Below are 17,754 nucleotides of genomic sequence, written 5' to 3'. Positions count from 1 at the left end.
AATTCTGTAAAGGAGTGCGTAACTGGCTGCAGGGAAGTCAGGTGCAGGAGAGCAGAAATGCGTAGCAAATAGAGCCCTTTATTGAGGCGAACAAAACACGGCACTCAGTAAACTAACCACACACGGGTTACAATAACCCGGCGCAAACCAGCCTGGAGTACACATACATTTACACATAACAATTCCACACACAGACATGGGGGGAAACAGAGGGCAAGACGAGTAATGAGAGAATGCACACCAGGTGTGCGGGAAAACAAGACAAAACAAATGGAAAATGAAAGGTGGATCGGTGATGGCTAGAAGACCGGTGACGTCGACCACCCAACGCCGCATAAACAAGGATAGAGACCGACCTTGGCGGAAGTTGTGACATTATGTCTGAAACACAGGCGTCCAGGGATGGCAATTTTGGGGCTTTACCATGTTTCATCGAAATGTACAGCTGTGTATCATCCGGAAATGCAGTGAAAGTTAACATTGTGACCAAGAGGTCAAATATATAGTGCAAACAATAGTGGTCCTAAAACGGAACCTTGAGGAACACCGACATTTACAGTTGATTTGTCAGAGGACAAACCATCCACAGAGACAAATTGATATCTTTCCGACAGATAAGATCTAAACCAGGCCAGAACTTGTCCGTGTAGACCAATTTGGTTTCCAATCTCTCCAAAAGAATGTGGTGATCGATGGTATCAAAGCAGCACTAAGGTCTAGGAGCACGAGGACAGATGCAGAGCCTCGGTCTGACGCCATTAAAAGGTCATTTACCACCTTCACTAGTGCAGTCTCAGTGCTATGATGGGGTCCAAAACCAGACTGAAGCGTTTCGTATACATTGTTTGTTTTTAGGAAGGCAGTGAGTTGCTGCGCAACAGCTTTTTCAAAATTTTTTGAGAGGAATGGGAGACTCGATATAGGCCAATAGTTTTTTATATTTTCTGGGTCAAGGTTTGGGTTTTTCAAGAGAGGCTTTATTACTGACACTTTTAGTGACTTTGGTACACATCCGGTGGATAGGGAGCCGTTCATTTTGTTCAACATAGGAGGGCCAAGCACAGGAAGCAGCTCTTTCAGTAGCTTAGTTGGAATATGGTCCAGTATGCGGCTTGAAGGTTTAGAGGCCTTGATTATTTTCATCAATGTGTCTAGAGATATAGTATTAAAAATCTTGAGTGGCTCCCTTTGATCCTAGGTCCTGGCACTGTTGTGCAAACTCAGGACAACTGAGCTTTGGAGAAATACGCAGATTTAAAGAGGAGTCTGTAATTTGCTTTCTAATGATCATGATCTTTTCGTCAAAGAAGTTCATGAATTTATCACTGCTAAAGTGAAAGCCATCCTCTCTTGGGGAATGCTGCATTTTAGTTAGCTTTGCGACAGTATCAAAAATACATTTGGGATTGTTCTTATTCTCCTCAATTAAGTTGGAAAAATAGGATGATCGAGCAGCAGTGAGGGCTCTTCGATACTGCACGGTACTGTCTTTCCAAGCTAGTCGGAAGACTTCCAGTTTGGTGTAGCGCCATTTCCGTTCCAATTTTCTGGAAGCTTGCTTCAGGCCTCTGATATTTTCTGTATACCAGGGAGCTAGTTTCTTATGACAACTGTTTTTTGTTTTTAGGGGTGCAACTGCATCTAGGGTATTACGCAAAGTTAAATTTAGTTCCTCAGTTAGGTGGTTAACTGATATTTGTACTCTGACGTCCTTGGGTAGGTGGAGGGAGTCTGGAAGGGCATCTAGGAATCTTTGGGTTGTCCAAGAATTTATAGCACGGCTTTTGATGATCCCTGGTTGGGGTCTGAGCTGATTATTTGTTGCGATTGCAAACATAATAAAATGGTGGTCCGATAGCCAGGATTATGAGGAAAAACATTAAGATCCACAATATTTATTCCATGGGACAAAACTAGGTCCAGAGTATGACTATGGCAGTGAGTAGATCCGGAGATATGTTGGACAAAACCCAATGAGTCGATGATGGCTCCGAAAGCCTTTTGGAGTGGGTCTGTGGACTTTTCCATGTGAATATTAAAGTCACAAAAAATGTGAATATTGTCTGCCATGACTACAAGGTCCGATAGGAATTCAGGGAACTCAGTGTGGAACGCTGTATACGGCCCAGGAGGCCTGTAAACGGTAGCTATAAAAAGTGATTGAGTAGACTGCATAGATTTCATGACTAGAAGCTCAAAAGACGAAAACGCAGTCTTTTTTTTGTATATTGAAATTTGCTATCGTAAAGGTTAGCAACACCTCCGCCTTTGCTGGATGCGTGGGGGATATGGTCGCTAGTGTAACCAGGAGGAGAGGCCTCATTTTACACAGTAAATTCATCAGGCTTAAGACATGTTTCAATCAGGCCAATCACATCAAGATTATGATCGGTGGAAGTGAGGGATCTAACACTCTAACACTTCCAAGGTGAGGGATCTTCACCTTGGAAGTGAGGGATCTAACATTAAGTAGCCCTATTTTGAGATGTGAGATATTACAATCTTTTTCAATAATGACAGGAATGGAGGAGGTCTTTATTCCAGTGAGATTGCTAAGGCGAACACCGCCATGTTTAGTTTTGCCCAACCTAGATCGAGGCACAGACACAGTCTCAATGGGGATAGCTGAGCTGACTACACTGACTGTGCTAGTGGCTCCACTAAGCTGCCTGTAACCCTATTTCTAACCCTAACTCCAGATGTAACCCTAACCCTAGCTCCAGATGTAACCCTATCCCTGTAATTAAGGCTGTATTGTGGAATTTTCTATTCACATAGAAATATGAGTTATATATGTGTCATTCTCATTGAAAGCAAGTCTAAGAAGCGGTAGATCTGTTCTGTGCACGCTATTTCTATGATTCCTGTTCTTACTTTTTGTTTTTGCATCTTTTACTTTTTGTTTGGTACACCAGCTTCAATCCGCTGAAAATACAATATTTTTGGTTATTGAAAATATATTTCACAGCAGTTTAGATGGTACACGGATTCTCTGCACTATGCTTGTTTTGTCACATAAACTGAAATTAGGCAAACTATTAGAATTTTTGCAACCAGGAAATGGCGGAGCGATTTCTGCATTTTGCACCTTTAAAGAGTAGTGTATGATTGTGTAATTTTGTTTTTATGTTCATCCAGAGCTGGTGAAATGTCTGCCTGGCCTAGCTCCCAAGACCACTCTGACCTGCAGTAAAACGGGCAAGAAAGAGAGCTGCTCCCTCACCTGCGCCTCCAAGGCTCACTATCTGGCAGGTAGTGACATCCACATACAATAACCAAGTCCATTCACATTGCTGCAGCTGTTATTCTCTTAATATGTTATTATATGTTATTATTGATTTGAATGACTTCTGACTGAAGCTGTAACAATATGTTTCATCCTTTGCAGAATCTGACAGCAGCTATACAGTGAGCTGTGGCATCCCCATCCTTCGTGGCAAAACCCCAGCCAGACTGAACACAAGCAGCAGTCAGAGCTGCATAGGTACAGTGTCCCACAGATTCAGACTCATTCTTAGGACTTTGGTAGAAGGTTGTGGCTGGAACTAGGATTAGGGTTACATCTGGAGCTAGGGTTAGGGTTACATCTGGAACTAGGGTTAGGGTTACATCTGGAGCTAGGGTTAGGGTTACATCTGGAGTTAGGGTTAGGGTTACATCTGGAGTTAGGGTTAGGGTTACATCTGGAGTTAGGGTTAGGGATAGGGTTACATCTGGAGTTAGGGTTAGGGTTACATCTGGAGCTAGGGTTAGGGTTACATCTGGAGCTAGGGTTAGGGTTACATCTGGAGTTAGGGTTAGGGTTACATCTGGAGTTAGGGTTAGGGTTACATCTGGAGTTAGGGTTAGGGTTACATCTGGAGTTAGGGTTAGGGTTACATCTGGAGCTAGGGTTAGGGTTACATCTGGAGTTAGGGTTAGGGTTACATCTGGAGCTAGGGTTAGGGTTACATCTGGAGTTAGGGTTAGGGTTACATCTGGAGCTAGGGTTAGGGTTACATCTGGAACTAGGGTTAGGGTTACATCTGGAGCTAGGGTTAGGGTTACATCTGGAGCTAGGGTTAGGGATAGGGTTACATCTGGAACTAGGGTTAGGGTTACATCTGGAGCTAGGGTTAGGGTTACATCTGGAGTTAGGGTTAGGGTTACATCTGGAGCTAGGGTTAGGGTTACATCTGGAGTTAGGGTTAGGGTTACATCTGGAGCTAGGGTTAGGATTACATCTGGAACTAGGGTTAGGGTTACATCTGGAGCTAGGGTTAGGGATAGGGTTACATCTGGAACTAGGGTTAGGGTTACATCTGGAGCTAGGGTTAGGGTTACATCTGGAGTTAGGGTTAGGGTTACATCTGGAGCTAGGGTTAGGGTTACATCTGAAGTTAGGGTTAGGGTTACATCTGGAGTTAGGGTTAGGGTTCCATCTGGAGCTAGGGTTAGGGATAGGGTTACATCTGGAGTTATGGTTAGGGTTACATCTGGAGTTAGGGTTAGGGATAGGGTTACATCTGGAGTTAGGGTTGGGGTTACATCTGGAGCTAGGGTTAGGGTTACATCTGGAGTTAGGGTTAGGGTTACATCTGGAGTTAGGTTTAGGGTTACATCTGGAGTTAGGGTTAGGGTTACATCTGGGGTTAGGGTTACATCTGGAGTTAGGGTTAGGGTTACATCTGGAGTTAGGGTTAGGGTTACATCTGGAGCTAGGGTTAGGGTTACATCTGGAGTTAGGGTTAGGGTTACATCTGGAGCTAGGGTTAGGGTTACATCTGGAGCTAGGGTTAGGGTTACATCTGGAGCTAGGGTTAGGGTTACATCTGGAACTAGGGTTAGGGTTACATCTGGAGCTAGGGTTAGGGTTACATCTGGAGCTAGGGTTAGGGATAGGGTTACATCTGGAACTAGGGTTAGGGTTACAGCTGGAGCTAGGGTTAGGGTTACATCTGGAGTTAGGGTTAGGGTTACATCTGGAGCTAGGGTTAGGGTTACATCTGGAGTTAGGGTTAGGGTTACATCTGGAGCTAGGGTTAGGGTTACATCTGGAGTTAGGGTTAGGGTTACATCTGGAGCTAGGGTTAGGATTACATCTGGAACTAGGGTTAGGGTTACATCTGGAGCTAGGGTTAGGGATAGGGTTACATCTGGAACTAGGGTTAGGGTTACATCTGGAGCTAGGGTTAGGGTTACATCTGGAGTTAGGGTTAGGGTTACATCTGGAGCTAGGGTTAGGGTTACATCTGAAGTTAGGGTTAGGGTTACATCTGGAGTTAGGGTTAGGGTTCCATCTGGAGCTAGGGTTAGGGATAGGGTTACATCTGGAGTTATGGTTAGGGTTACATCTGGAGTTAGGGTTAGGGATAGGGTTACATCTGGAGTTAGGGTTAGGGTTACAACTGGAGCTAGGGTTAGGGTTACATCTGGAGTTAGGGTTAGGGTTACATCTGGAGTTAGGTTTAGGGTTACATCTGGAGTTAGGGTTAGGGTTACATCTGGGGTTAGGGTTACATCTGGAGTTAGGGTTAGGGTTACATCTGGAGTTAGGGTTACATCTGGAGCTAGGGTTAGGGTTACATCTGGAGTTAGGGTTAGGGTTACATCTGGAGCTAGGGTTAGGGTTACATCTGGAGTTAGGGTTAGGGTTACATCTGGAGCTAGGGTTAGGGTTACATCTGGAGCTAGGGTTAGGGTTACATCTGGAGCTAGGGTTAGGGTTACATCTGGAACTAGGGTTAGGGTTACATCTGGAGCTAGGGTTAGGGTTACATCTGGAGTTAGGGTTAGGGTTACATCTGGAGTTAGGGTTAGGGTTACATCTGGAGCTAGGGTTAGGGTTACATCTGGAGTTAGGGTTAGGGTTACATCTGGAGCTAGGGTTAGGGTTACATCTGGAGTTAGGGTTAGGGTTACATCTGGAGCTAGGGTTAGGGTTACATCTGGAACTAGGGTTAGGGTTACATCTGGAGCTAGGGTTAGGGTTACATCTGGAGCTAGGGTTAGGGATAGGGTTACATCTGGAACTAGGGTTAGGGTTACATCTGGAGCTAGGGTTAGGGTTACATCTGGAGTTAGGGTTACATCTGGAGCTAGGGTTAGGGTTACATCTGGAGTTAGGGTTAGGGTTACATCTGGAGCTAGGGTTAGGATTACATCTGGAACTAGGGTTAGCGTTACATCTGGAGCTAGGGTTAGGGATAGGGTTACATCTGGAACTAGGGTTAGGGTTACATCTGGAGCTAGGGTTAGGGTTACATCTGGAGTTAGGGTTAGGGTTACATCTGGAGCTAGGGTTAGGGTTACATCTGAAGTTAGGGTTAGGGTTACATCTGGAGTTAGGGTTAGGGTTCCATCTGGAGCTAGGGTTAGGGATAGGGTTACATCTGGAGTTATGGTTAGGGTTACATCTGGAGTTAGGGTTAGGGATAGGGTTACATCTGGAGTTAGGGTTGGGGTTACATCTGGAGCTAGGGTTAGGGTTACATCTGGAGTTAGGTTTAGGGTTACATCTGGAGTTAGGGTTAGGGTTACATCTGGGGTTAGGGTTACATCTGGAGTTAGGGTTAGGGTTACATCTGGAGTTAGGGTTAGGGTTACATCTGGAGCTAGGGTTAGTGTTACATCTGGAGTTAGGGTTAGGGTTACATCTGGAGCTAGGGTTAGGGTTACATCTGGAGTTAGGGTTAGGGTTACATCTGGAGCTAGGGTTAGGGTTACATCTGGAGCTAGGGTTAGGGTTACATCTGGAGCTAGGGTTAGGGTTACATCTGGAACTAGGGTTAGGGTTACATCTGGAGCTAGGGTTAGGGTTACATCTGGAGCTAGGGTTAGGGATAGGGTTACATCTGGAACTAGGGTTAGGGTTACAGCTGGAGCTAGGGTTAGGGTTACATCTGGAGTTAGGGTTAGGGTTACATCTGGAGCTAGGGTTAGGGTTACATCTGGAGTTAGGGTTAGGGTTACATCTGGAGCTAGGGTTAGGGTTACATCTGGAGTTAGGGTTAGGGTTACATCTGGAGCTAGGGTTAGGATTACATCTGGAACTAGGGTTAGGGTTACATCTGGAGCTAGGGTTAGGGATAGGGTTACATCTGGAACTAGGGTTAGGGTTACATCTGGAGCTAGGGTTAGGGTTACATCTGGAGTTAGGGTTAGGGTTACATCTGGAGCTAGGGTTAGGGTTACATCTGAAGTTAGGGTTAGGGTTACATCTGGAGTTAGGGTTAGGGTTCCATCTGGAGCTAGGATTAGGGATAGGGTTACATCTGGAGTTATGGTTAGGGTTACATCTGGAGTTAGGGTTAGGGATAGGGTTACATCTGGAGTTAGGGTTAGGGTTACAACTGGAGCTAGGGTTAGGGTTACATCTGGAGTTAGGGTTAGGGTTACATCTGGAGTTAGGTTTAGGGTTACATCTGGAGTTAGGGTTAGGGTTACATCTGGGGTTAGGGTTACATCTGGAGTTAGGGTTAGGGTTACATCTGGAGTTAGGGTTAGGGTTACATCTGGAGCTAGGGTTAGGGTTACATCTGGAGTTAGGGTTAGGGTTACATCTGGAGCTAGGGTTAGGGTTACATCTGGAGTTAGGGTTAGGGTTACATCTGGAGCTAGGGTTAGGGTTACATCTGGAGCTAGGGTTAGGGTTACATCTGGAGCTAGGGTTAGGGTTACATCTGGAACTAGGGTTAGGGTTACATCTGGAGCTAGGGTTAGGGTTACATCTGGAGCTAGGGTTAGGGATAGGGTTACATCTGGAACTAGGGTTAGGGTTACAGCTGGAGCTAGGGTTAGGGTTACATCTGGAGTTAGGGTTAGGGTTACATCTGGAGCTAGGGTTAGGGTTACATCTGGAGTTAGGGTTAGGGTTACATCTGGAGCTAGGGTTAGGGTTACATCTGGAGTTAGGGTTAGGGTTACATCTGGAGCTAGGGTTAGGATTACATCTGGAACTAGGGTTAGGGTTACATCTGGAGCTAGGGTTAGGGATAGGGTTACATCTGGAACTAGGGTTAGGGTTACATCTGGAGCTAGGGTTAGGGTTACATCTGGAGTTAGGGTTAGGGTTACATCTGGAGCTAGGGTTAGGGTTACATCTGAAGTTAGGGTTAGGGTTACATCTGGAGTTAGGGTTAGGGTTCCATCTGGAGCTAGGGTTAGGGATAGGGTTACATCTGGAGTTATGGTTAGGGTTACATCTGGAGTTAGGGTTAGGGATAGGGTTACATCTGGAGTTAGGGTTAGGGTTACAACTGGAGCTAGGGTTAGGGTTACATCTGGAGTTAGGGTTAGGGTTACATCTGGAGTTAGGTTTAGGGTTACATCTGGAGTTAGGGTTAGGGTTACATCTGGAGTTAGGGTTAGGGTTACATCTGGAGTTAGGGTTAGGGTTACATCTGGAGCTAGGGTTAGGGTTACATCTGGAGTTAGGGTTAGGGTTACATCTGGAGTTAGGTTTAGGGTTACATCTGGAGTTAGGGTTAGGGTTCCATCTGGAGTTAGGGTTAGGGTTCCATCTGGAGTTAGGGTTAGGGTTCCATCTGGAGCTAGGGTTAGGGATAGGGTTACATCTGGAGTTATGGTTAGGGTTACATCTGGAGTTAGGGTTAGGGATAGGGTTACATCTGGAGTTAGGGTTAGGGTTACATCTGGAGCTAGGGTTAGGGTTACATCTGGAGTTAGGGTTAGGGTTACATCTGGAGTTAGGTTTAGGGTTACATCTGGAGTTAGGGTTAGGGTTACATCTGGAGTTAGGGTTAGGGTTACATCTGGAGTTAGGGTTAGGGTTACATCTGGAGTTAGGGTTAGGGTTACATCTGGAGCTAGGGCTAGGGTTACATCTGGAGCTAGGGTTAGGGTTACATCTGGAGCTAGGGTTAGGGTTACATCTGGAGTTAGGGTTAGGGTTACATCTGGAGTTAGGTTTAGGGTTACATCTGGAGTTAGGGTTACATCTGGAGTTAGGGTTAGGGTTACATCTGGAGTTAGGGTTAGGGTTACATCTGGAGTTAGGGTTAGGGTTACATCTGGAGCTAGGGTTAGGGTTACATCTGGAGTTAGGGTTAGGGTTACATCTGGAGCTAGGGTTAGGGTTACATCTGGAGTTAGGGTTAGGGTTAGGGTTACATCTGGAGTTAGGGTTAGGGTTACATCTGGAGTTAGGGTTAGGGTTACATCTGGAGTTAGGGTTAGGGTTACATCTGGAGCTAGGGTTAGGGTTACATCTGGAGTTAGGGTTAGGGTTACATCTGGAGCTAGGGTTAGGGTTACATCTGGAGTTAGGGTTAGGGTTCCATCTGGAGTTAGGGTTAGGGTTCCATCTGGAGCTAGGGTTAGGGATAGGGTTACATCTGGAGTTAGGGTTAGGGATAGGGTTACATCTGGAGTTAGGGTTAGGGTTACATCTGGAGCTAGGGTTAGGGTTACATCTGGAGCTAGGGTTAGGGATAGGGTTACATCTGGAACTAGGGTTAGGGTTACATCTGGAGCTAGGGTTAGGGTTACATCTGGAACTAGGGTTAGGGTTACATCTGGAGCTAGGGTTAGGGATAGGGTTACATCTGGAACTAGGGTTAGGGTTACATCTGGAGCTAGGGTTAGGGTTACATCTGGAGTTAGGGTTAGGGTTACATCTGGAGCTAGGGTTAGGGTTCCATCTGGAGTTAGGGTTAGGGTTCCATCTGGAGCTAGGGTTAGGGATAGGGTTACATCTGGAGTTATGGTTAGGGTTACATCTGGAGTTAGGGTTAGGGATAGGGTTACATCTGGAGTTAGGGTTAGGGTTACATCTGGAGTTAGGGTTAGGGTTACATCTGGAGCTAGGGTTAGGGTTACATCTGGAGTTAGGGTTAGGGTTACATCTGGAGCTAGGGTTAGGGTTACATCTGGAGTTAGGGTTAGGGTTAGGGTTACATCTGGAGTTAGGGTTAGGGTTACATCTGGAGTTAGGGTTAGGGTTACATCTGGAGTTAGGGTTAGGGTTACATCTGGAGTTAGGGTTAGGGTTACATCTGGAGTTAGGGTTAGGGTTACATCTGGAGTTAGGGTTAGGGTTACATCTGGAGTTAGGGTTAGGGTTACATCTGGAGTTAGGGTTAGGGTTACATCTGGAGTTAGGGTTAGGGTTACATCTGGAGTTAGGGTTAGGGTTGTGGTCAGTATCAATGTATTTGTATATTGTTCGTATCTTTGCCACAGTTTCATGGACTGAATGGTTCTATTCTAGTGGAATCCTTCTTTACACCCATCCACCTACACTGCTCTGTTTATCTGTAGAGACAGGCGCCCCTCCAGTGAAGCAGACTGCCTCTTTCAAGATCAAAGATGCCAAGTGCCACCTGCACCCCAAGCTGACGGGCCGGGCCGAGGACAGGGGCCGAGCGCTGGGGCCAGGTGAGGGGCCATATCCGGCCTACATGCCAGACCTTGGTAATGATGGCCTTACAAAAAGACCTGTATTATTTTTCTCTGTATGTCGCTTATTCAGTATGTGCATATCAAGCTGCACATTTGGGGTTTTGTGGGCTGTTATGTACACATAGGTACTATCACTGTGATTGTGTCTTGAAGCCAATAATCTGTCTAATTTGCTGTTGTTCCCAAACCAGTGCTGCCACCCCTAACTAACCCATGAAAGACCTAAAATGGATCCTAATTCCTGACACAAGGTAATGTTTATGTCTCTAGGAGGTGGACAGCCCTGCAATAACTGCCTGGTGACGTTTGTCAACCTCAAATGTGACTCCACCAAGAAGTCCAAAGGGCGCCGTGCCCGCAACCCCACCAATAAGGAAGTGACACGCATCACCCTTGAGTTGGAGGCGGAAGTCAAGCCAGGGGACACCACAGGTCAGTCAGTCTGGACACCATTACTGGGATTTACAAGATGTCCTCTTTGATATACCTACTTGCCACCACGCTGCGGCTTGCTCTTTGTGGGTCTGGGCCAGGTTAAGCACTTGATGCAAAACAGGCTTGATAAATATATTTGAATTGATTGATCAGGTCGCACAGTTACAGATAATATTTCCCTGTACTGCCCTTTCTCCCCATAGGGAGCTGTAACCTGAGTTGCCTGCGCCAGCGCATGGAGAAGCAGGTGAAGACATACATCAAGGCCCTGAAGAAGTCAATCAACCAGGACCGTTTCCTGATCCGCGTGGCTGGGCTGGAGTACGAGGTGGCCCAGAAGCTGCCCCAGGTCGCCTCAAGCCATGAGAACTGTGGGCCAGGCCGTGAGAAGGATAGCGGACACTGTGGTAAGACCAGTTAGGCAGCCATCTTTCTCTGTCACTAGTTACCACCACCAGACTCTCCCTGAAACTGTTATAAGGCTAATATAACAGATGTTATAAACAGCCAAGACAACGTCATGACACAAACCATAAACTTACATCCGTTGTCATGACTATTTATGACTCATGTATTTATGTAGTTTTAGAGTCTTATGTACTGAATACACAAACATCTCCAGAGATGTGTTGTGCTAGTTAGTTTGGAGCTAAGAAGAGTTTTTGGTGTCAGTGTGTGTACTGGACTGCATAGCTCTCTCACCAGAGCCCCTCTGGCTATTCTCTCAGTCAGATGTTTGCCGGGATCATACTACCACGGGGAACAGGAGCGCTGTGTTCAGTGCCCACCTGGCACCTTCCAGGAGAGGGAGGGGCAGCTGGCCTGTGACCTGTGCCCTGGAAGTGACGGGCATGGACCTGCCGGGGCACGCAACATCTCCTCCTGCGCAGGTACATACACACCCCTGATGGCAGAGCGCACTAATCTCCATACGTATGTCTGCATGTGCAAACATTGTACAATAGCCTATGATGGAGTGTAGCACAGTGTACTGTACATCTCTATCTGACTGAAAGTGTCTATTGTCACTGTTGTCTACATCAAGGTCAGTGCCCCACTGGGTACTACTCCAGTGATGGGTTTAAGCCATGCCAGCCATGCCCGTATGGCTCCTACCAGCCAGACCTGGGACGGACACTGTGCTTCCCCTGCGGAGGGGGGCTGAGCACCAAGCGGGAGGGGGCCAGCTCCTTCCATGACTGTGAGGTCAAAGGTCTGTGGTTTATCCAACCACTTACATCATATTATTTTTATTTTATTTAACCTTTAACGAGGCAAGTCAATTAAGGACACATTTTTATTTACTATGATGGCATACCGAGAGGCAAAAGGCCTCCTGTGGGGACGGGGGATTCAAATAAAAAATGTAGGACAAAACACACATCACGACAAGAGAGATCCACACATCTGTGTGATCAGTTCAATATTTCATCTCAGATCTGGTTAGTAAATGTGTGTATGTGTCATCCCTCTCCTCTCTGCAGTTCAGTGCTCCCCTGGCCACTACTACAACACTACTGTGCACCGCTGTATTCGTTGCCCTCTGGGCAGCTACCAGACAGAGTTCAGACAGAACTACTGCATTACCTGTCCTGGCAACACCACTACAGACTTTGATGGGGCCACCAGTGTCTCTCAGTGCAAGAGTAAGGGCCTGATTGTATAAACCTGCTATCTGCATAAAGGAATTATTTTCAAAGGGAAAATCTTTCACTTTTGGACTTTCAAAAGGTCCATGCCTTTTCTCAGAATATCAAATTCAAAATACAGGATGCATAAATTATCTAAATGTTTCCAAAATTCCCACATGACTAATTGAAAAATGTTTCATTTATCCAGCCAAATGAAAATCTATTGTATTTTTTTTTTTATATTGTCTCTCTTTCCAAAGCTCCAGATGGATTCACTAATAACGTGTATTCTTGTGTGTATGTATGTGTATATTAGACCGAGAATGCGGAGGAGAGATGGGCGAGTTCACAGGTTACATTGAGTCCCCCAACTACCCCGGGAACTACCCAGCTAACGTGGAATGCATCTGGAACATCAACCCGCCCAGCAAGCGCAAGATCCTCATCGTGGTGCCTGAGATCTTCCTGCCCTCAGAGGACGAGTGTGGAGACGTACTGGTTATGAGGAAGAACTGTGAGAACTCATATATCCCAGCACATGTGTTTGATACCATTCCATTTCATCCAGCCATTATTATGAGCCTTCCTCCCCTCACCAGCCACTTCTCTAACCAGTGTGGTGTTCCACAACCATAATATCAATCCAGTATGCCAAGTTAGAGTATTCAGTCAATCTTCTGTTTTTCATGTCTGTTCTTCCAGGGTCGGCCACGTCCATCACCACCTATGAGACATGTCAGACGTACGAGCGACCCATCGCCTTCACCGCCCGCTCCCGCAGACTCTGGATCAACTTCAAGTCCAACGAGGCTAACAGTGCCCGAGGCTTCCAGATCCCCTATGTCACATACGATGGTAAACTCTCACCCATCACATGAACTCTCAATGATAAAACAGAGTGGGTAAGTCCTCGGATTCTGAGATGTTTGGTGTTTAATGTATCATGTTTTTTTGTGTATTTACAGAGGATTATGAACAGCTTGTAGAGGACATTGTCAGGGATGGAAGACTCTATGCCTCTGAAAACCATCAAGAAATCCTAAAGGTTAGTGCCTGCTGCTAAGATAAATACTATTACATCCCTTAGTGGGTCATGTTCATGTTCAAGTCAGGTGTTCTCTGAATAAATAATTGTATACTTGTCATATAATTGTATAAGTGTGCTGCGTTGTTGTCTTCTTTCCATCAGGATAAAAAGCTGATTAAAACTCTCTTCGACGTGTTGGCCCACCCAAACAACTACTTCAAGTACACCACTCGGGAGTCCAACGAGATGCTGCCGCGCTCGTTCATACGCCTCATAAGCAGCAAAGTCTCCGGCTTCTTGCGTCCATATAAGTAGTTGCCACACCAAACCCGCCCCTAAAGCACCAGACCCCACCCCCTCTTACAGGCCAAACACAGAACTCTCACAGGACTTTAAACAAGTTGACCAAAATAACTCTTTTTTCTTCTATTTTTTCATACTGTAGACGCTTTGACGACACACTTCACTATGCAGTCCCACATGTTGATCTTCTTCATCTGTTTGGTTTTAAGCCGTTTCATTTCCTCCAAAACCATACAGTCCATGAAGTCAACCAACTAGAGTCAAAGTACAGTACAGGCTGTCTTTCTCATCTCTTCTTTCTGAATATTTATCATCACTACAATATGTTGGTGTCTTAGTTTTTTTGCTGTTTCTATTAGCATATATGGCCTTGTATGTCATTTTCACAGCAATCCCCAATGCGAAGGATGTGTGCGTATTTCAGATGACGCATGTTAAGTCTGTGTTGACAAAATGGACAACGGTAGTGGCATTTATGTCAGACAAGAAGAAGGATGTTACAAGGGTAATATGTTTGTCACGTTTGTTTAGAGCTGGAACTGAGTTATAATAAATGTGCTTTAATAAATAGTCTTTCACTTGAGTTCCAGCTTCAGCTCAATCCATTCCAGGACGAGTCTGTTTTGATAAATGTATAACCTTTTGTAGATTTATATCCTCCATGAACAATCCTCAAGGAGAAGGACCTGTCAGTTTCATGTCATAGTTACATTCCACAACATTCAAAGCCTTACTATATCTGAGCTCTTAGAGCAACTTCTTGTTAAGGTATTACTGTTAAAACAGTTATTCTATGTTTTTTTCTTCTGTCCAGATTGTATAACTGTCTGTTACCTACGTTCAGACATTTTCTGTTATTCTATATCCAAGTTAACTTAACAAAGCGTATACAGTGTAGTTTATAATTCTTTCCAGAACGTGATGGACATTTTGGAAAATAAATAGAAAACTAGATTTGTGAAAGCCACAGGAGAGAGACAGAGAAATGTCTCTATGTCTCTGTGGACCATGACTGGTGAGGGAGAGACAGAGATGTCTTAATTAAGGGACACGCCTCTGATACAGACAATGTCTTTGTTGGACACGACTCTGTGAGAGAGAGACAGAGAAATGTCTTTTAGGGACATACGTTTGCTGCTTCTTTTAAAAAGGTCACTTTAATTCTTCAATCTCAAGTCCTTTTTCTGGTGTTTTCTGACCTCGCATCACACTAATAGTCCATTGCTTTAATACAGGGGTGTCAAACTCATTTTGCTCCGGGGGCCGCATTCAGTCTTCAACAAGGTCCGGAGGGCCGCACTGAATTTTTTAAAATATTTCCTTGCTGTCAATCGGTTTGGGAATTTTTAAATCGTTTTAACATTCAAGTTTTTATTGTTTTACTCAAACCACCCGCGGGCCGTATTGGACCTCCTCACGGGCCGTATGTTTGACACCCCTGCTTTAATATAAAATAAAGTTGAGAGAGATGCATCATAAGTATAAATATAATTCTACCACCTGTCCTCATGTAAATGACAGTCACATCACATTTGTCTCTTCATCCATGGCCTACCAACCCATTTTATTGATTTTTTCTTTCAATCTTGTAAATAATGAAAATAAATTAGAAGAGGATTGAATCCTTTTAATCCTAATTATCTTGAGCAGGACCCCAAACTATTTTCCACCCATGTCCACTTCACCCTCTCCCTAATCCAAGTACCCCACCCCAGCCCCTTCCCTTCCCAAACGCCCATGTCAGATTCTGTCCCAATAAGACCAGCTCTTCCAAAGACTGCCTGCATGGCAGGCCAAGTTATTATCTTGTGCACTAGATCTAGAGCCTGTCATCCTACCTTTGTTGTATAAGTGCAATGAATTAAGTCTCCATTGTGTTACTCCTCTCTCTGTGTCCAGAGAAATACTAACAAACAATGTTTTAATCTGCCAACACATATTGAGAACATATTCTTGGATTTCTTTAAAAAAAAATTGTGACTGACATTAGGGTTGTGAATAAAGTTCAGCATCCCACTACAATAATGTTGAAATACCAATATAGTTGATCAATACAATAATATTGCAATTGAATTATTGCTAACAATTGCATTGTCAATGTAAAAGCTAATGACAATGATAACAAGTAATCCCCTCAACACTCTCAAACCCTCATTGAAGACAAATAAATATATTACTGCTCATAAACATCATATGGATTTCCCTTGCAAACTCTGATGGTTTGTTGTTTTTCAGTTTTTGTTGTATATAAAAGAGAAAATAAAAAGTGCAAACAGTAAAAGCTACTGTACACAACCTTTAGATAGTTGTAAGCACATGTGCTTCTGGATAAGGGAAAGGGATTTTGACCACATTGCTAAATTGTAAGACAAGGGTGGTCTAGCCTTGCAGACCAGAGGAACTGTTTAATACAAGTCACACATAATGCCATATCTGTATCCCTTTGAATGTTTCCAAAAAAAGCCTAGCTACATTTATAGTTGTCTTAAGTTGCCATTACTATTTATATCATCCAGTTTCTTTTTCTTCAGCATTTCGATGTCAATAGCGCTCACTGCTCCCACCTATCCCAACTCACCATTCTCTCCCTCCTTCATCTTCCTCCCTCTGTCCCTGCAACCTGAACACATCAGATGTTTCTGTTTTGTAGCTTTTTTTTAAACATGCGTTTGCTATGATGTATCATAGAGTTGATAATGGTATTTGCACTTGAAAATTGTTATTTCTCATGTAAAAATGTCTGGATTTTGTATTGTCTTTTTAAATGAATGGAATTGGTGTTCTTACATTTCTTGTAGCTCTCGTTTGTTCTCTAAAATGCTCATTCACTGTGTTCAACCCATGAAGATGAAGATGCACACGTACATGTAACTTTATCAACTGTAAAAAAAATAAAGAGTATGTACAGAGGTGAAATGAAAACACTTATCAAAATAAACATACTGTAATTGAGTTTAATTTCTAATATTATTTGATGTCTTAAGGTAGCCCTTTTTCTTAAAGATGTTTATGAGACTGAGGACATCTCAGACAATAACCATTTGTTAAAATCAATCCATAAGGGGTGTGTCAGGTAGTATTTTATGTACTGGGTTTGGGTACTGGTCTTTCTGACTGACCCTTGAAATTGGGATGGACCCTTGAATGGACCCTTGGGATGGACCCTTGAAATCCTTCTAGCATCAATTTCATCCAAAATTGTACTGAGATTGTATCCAGTGCTGTAGAACTTAATTCAGGGCTGGATCCGATATGTATCGCAAAAAATCGGCATTAAAATGTAAAGGTAATTTCAGATTGAGATGACATATGCAGTATTTACTGTGAATGCAGTCTCTGCGAACAATGCCTTCACATTTAAATCGTGCTATAACGCGGATCTTCTGCGATACGTCTGTGATACAGATTGAATCCAGCCCTAATTCTCATAGTCAAAATGCTATGGTGAGCAGATATATTTTGTATAGTTTAACATTTGAATCACAAATCTTTCTAAATGATGAACCATTAAATCAAGTCATACAGAGCTTGAACAATAATAGATGGAATAGAAAGGTTGTTGCAGTTTGATGAGTTAATGGTTGATATGAGTTGATGGTTGATATGAGTTAATGGTTGATATGAGTTGATATGAGTTAATGGTTGATATGAGTTGATATGAGTTAATGGTTGATATGAGTTAATGGTTGATATGAGTTGATATGAGTTAATGGTTGATATGAGTTAATGGTTGATATGAGTTAATGGTTGATATGAGTTGATATGAGTTAATGGTTAATATGAGTTAATGGTTGATATGAGTTAATGGTTAATATGGGTTAATGGTTGATATGAGTTCATGGTTGATATGAGTTAATGGTTGATATGAGTTAATGGTTGATATGAGTTAATGGTTGATATGAGTTAATGGTTGATATGAGTTGATATGAGTTAATGGTTAATATGAGTTAATGGTTG

The 17,754-nt window shown here is 43.9% G+C and overlaps 1 protein-coding gene across 7 annotated transcripts in view; it reads left to right on the top strand.

Moving 5' to 3' along the window:
* LOC115168148 (signal peptide, CUB and EGF-like domain-containing protein 3) overlaps nucleotides 1-16,749 on the top strand; it is a 101,525-nt gene extending 84,776 nt beyond the window's left edge. For 2 of the 7 annotated variants that reach the window (XM_029723136.1, XM_029723133.1), the window contains 12 exons: nucleotides 3,139-3,252; nucleotides 3,389-3,484; nucleotides 10,261-10,377; nucleotides 10,675-10,833; nucleotides 11,040-11,243; nucleotides 11,565-11,726; nucleotides 11,882-12,049; nucleotides 12,321-12,482; nucleotides 12,784-12,981; nucleotides 13,170-13,322; nucleotides 13,433-13,512; nucleotides 13,657-16,749. In XM_029723136.1, coding sequence (XP_029578996.1) covers nucleotides 3,139-3,252; nucleotides 3,389-3,484; nucleotides 10,261-10,377; nucleotides 10,675-10,833; nucleotides 11,040-11,243; nucleotides 11,565-11,726; nucleotides 11,882-12,049; nucleotides 12,321-12,482; nucleotides 12,784-12,981; nucleotides 13,170-13,322; nucleotides 13,433-13,512; nucleotides 13,657-13,809 — 1,766 coding nt within the window. In that variant the 3' untranslated portion in view covers nucleotides 13,810-16,749. Of the gene's footprint in view, nucleotides 1-3,138; nucleotides 3,253-3,388; nucleotides 3,485-10,260; nucleotides 10,414-10,671; nucleotides 10,834-11,039; nucleotides 11,244-11,564; nucleotides 11,727-11,881; nucleotides 12,050-12,320; nucleotides 12,483-12,783; nucleotides 12,982-13,169; nucleotides 13,323-13,432; nucleotides 13,513-13,656 lie in introns of all 7 variants that reach the window. The other 5 variants (XM_029723135.1, XM_029723132.1, XM_029723134.1 and 2 more) reach the window with 3 other exon arrangements.
* Nucleotides 16,750-17,754: the final 1,005 nt, after the last annotated feature.

The sequence above is a fragment of the Salmo trutta genome, chromosome 30 (assembly GCF_901001165.1).
Source record: "Salmo trutta chromosome 30, fSalTru1.1, whole genome shotgun sequence".
Lineage (NCBI taxonomy): Eukaryota > Metazoa > Chordata > Actinopteri > Salmoniformes > Salmonidae > Salmo > Salmo trutta.
Note: the sequence above shows the minus strand (reverse complement) of the source record. Positions and strands in the feature narration are given on the sequence as shown.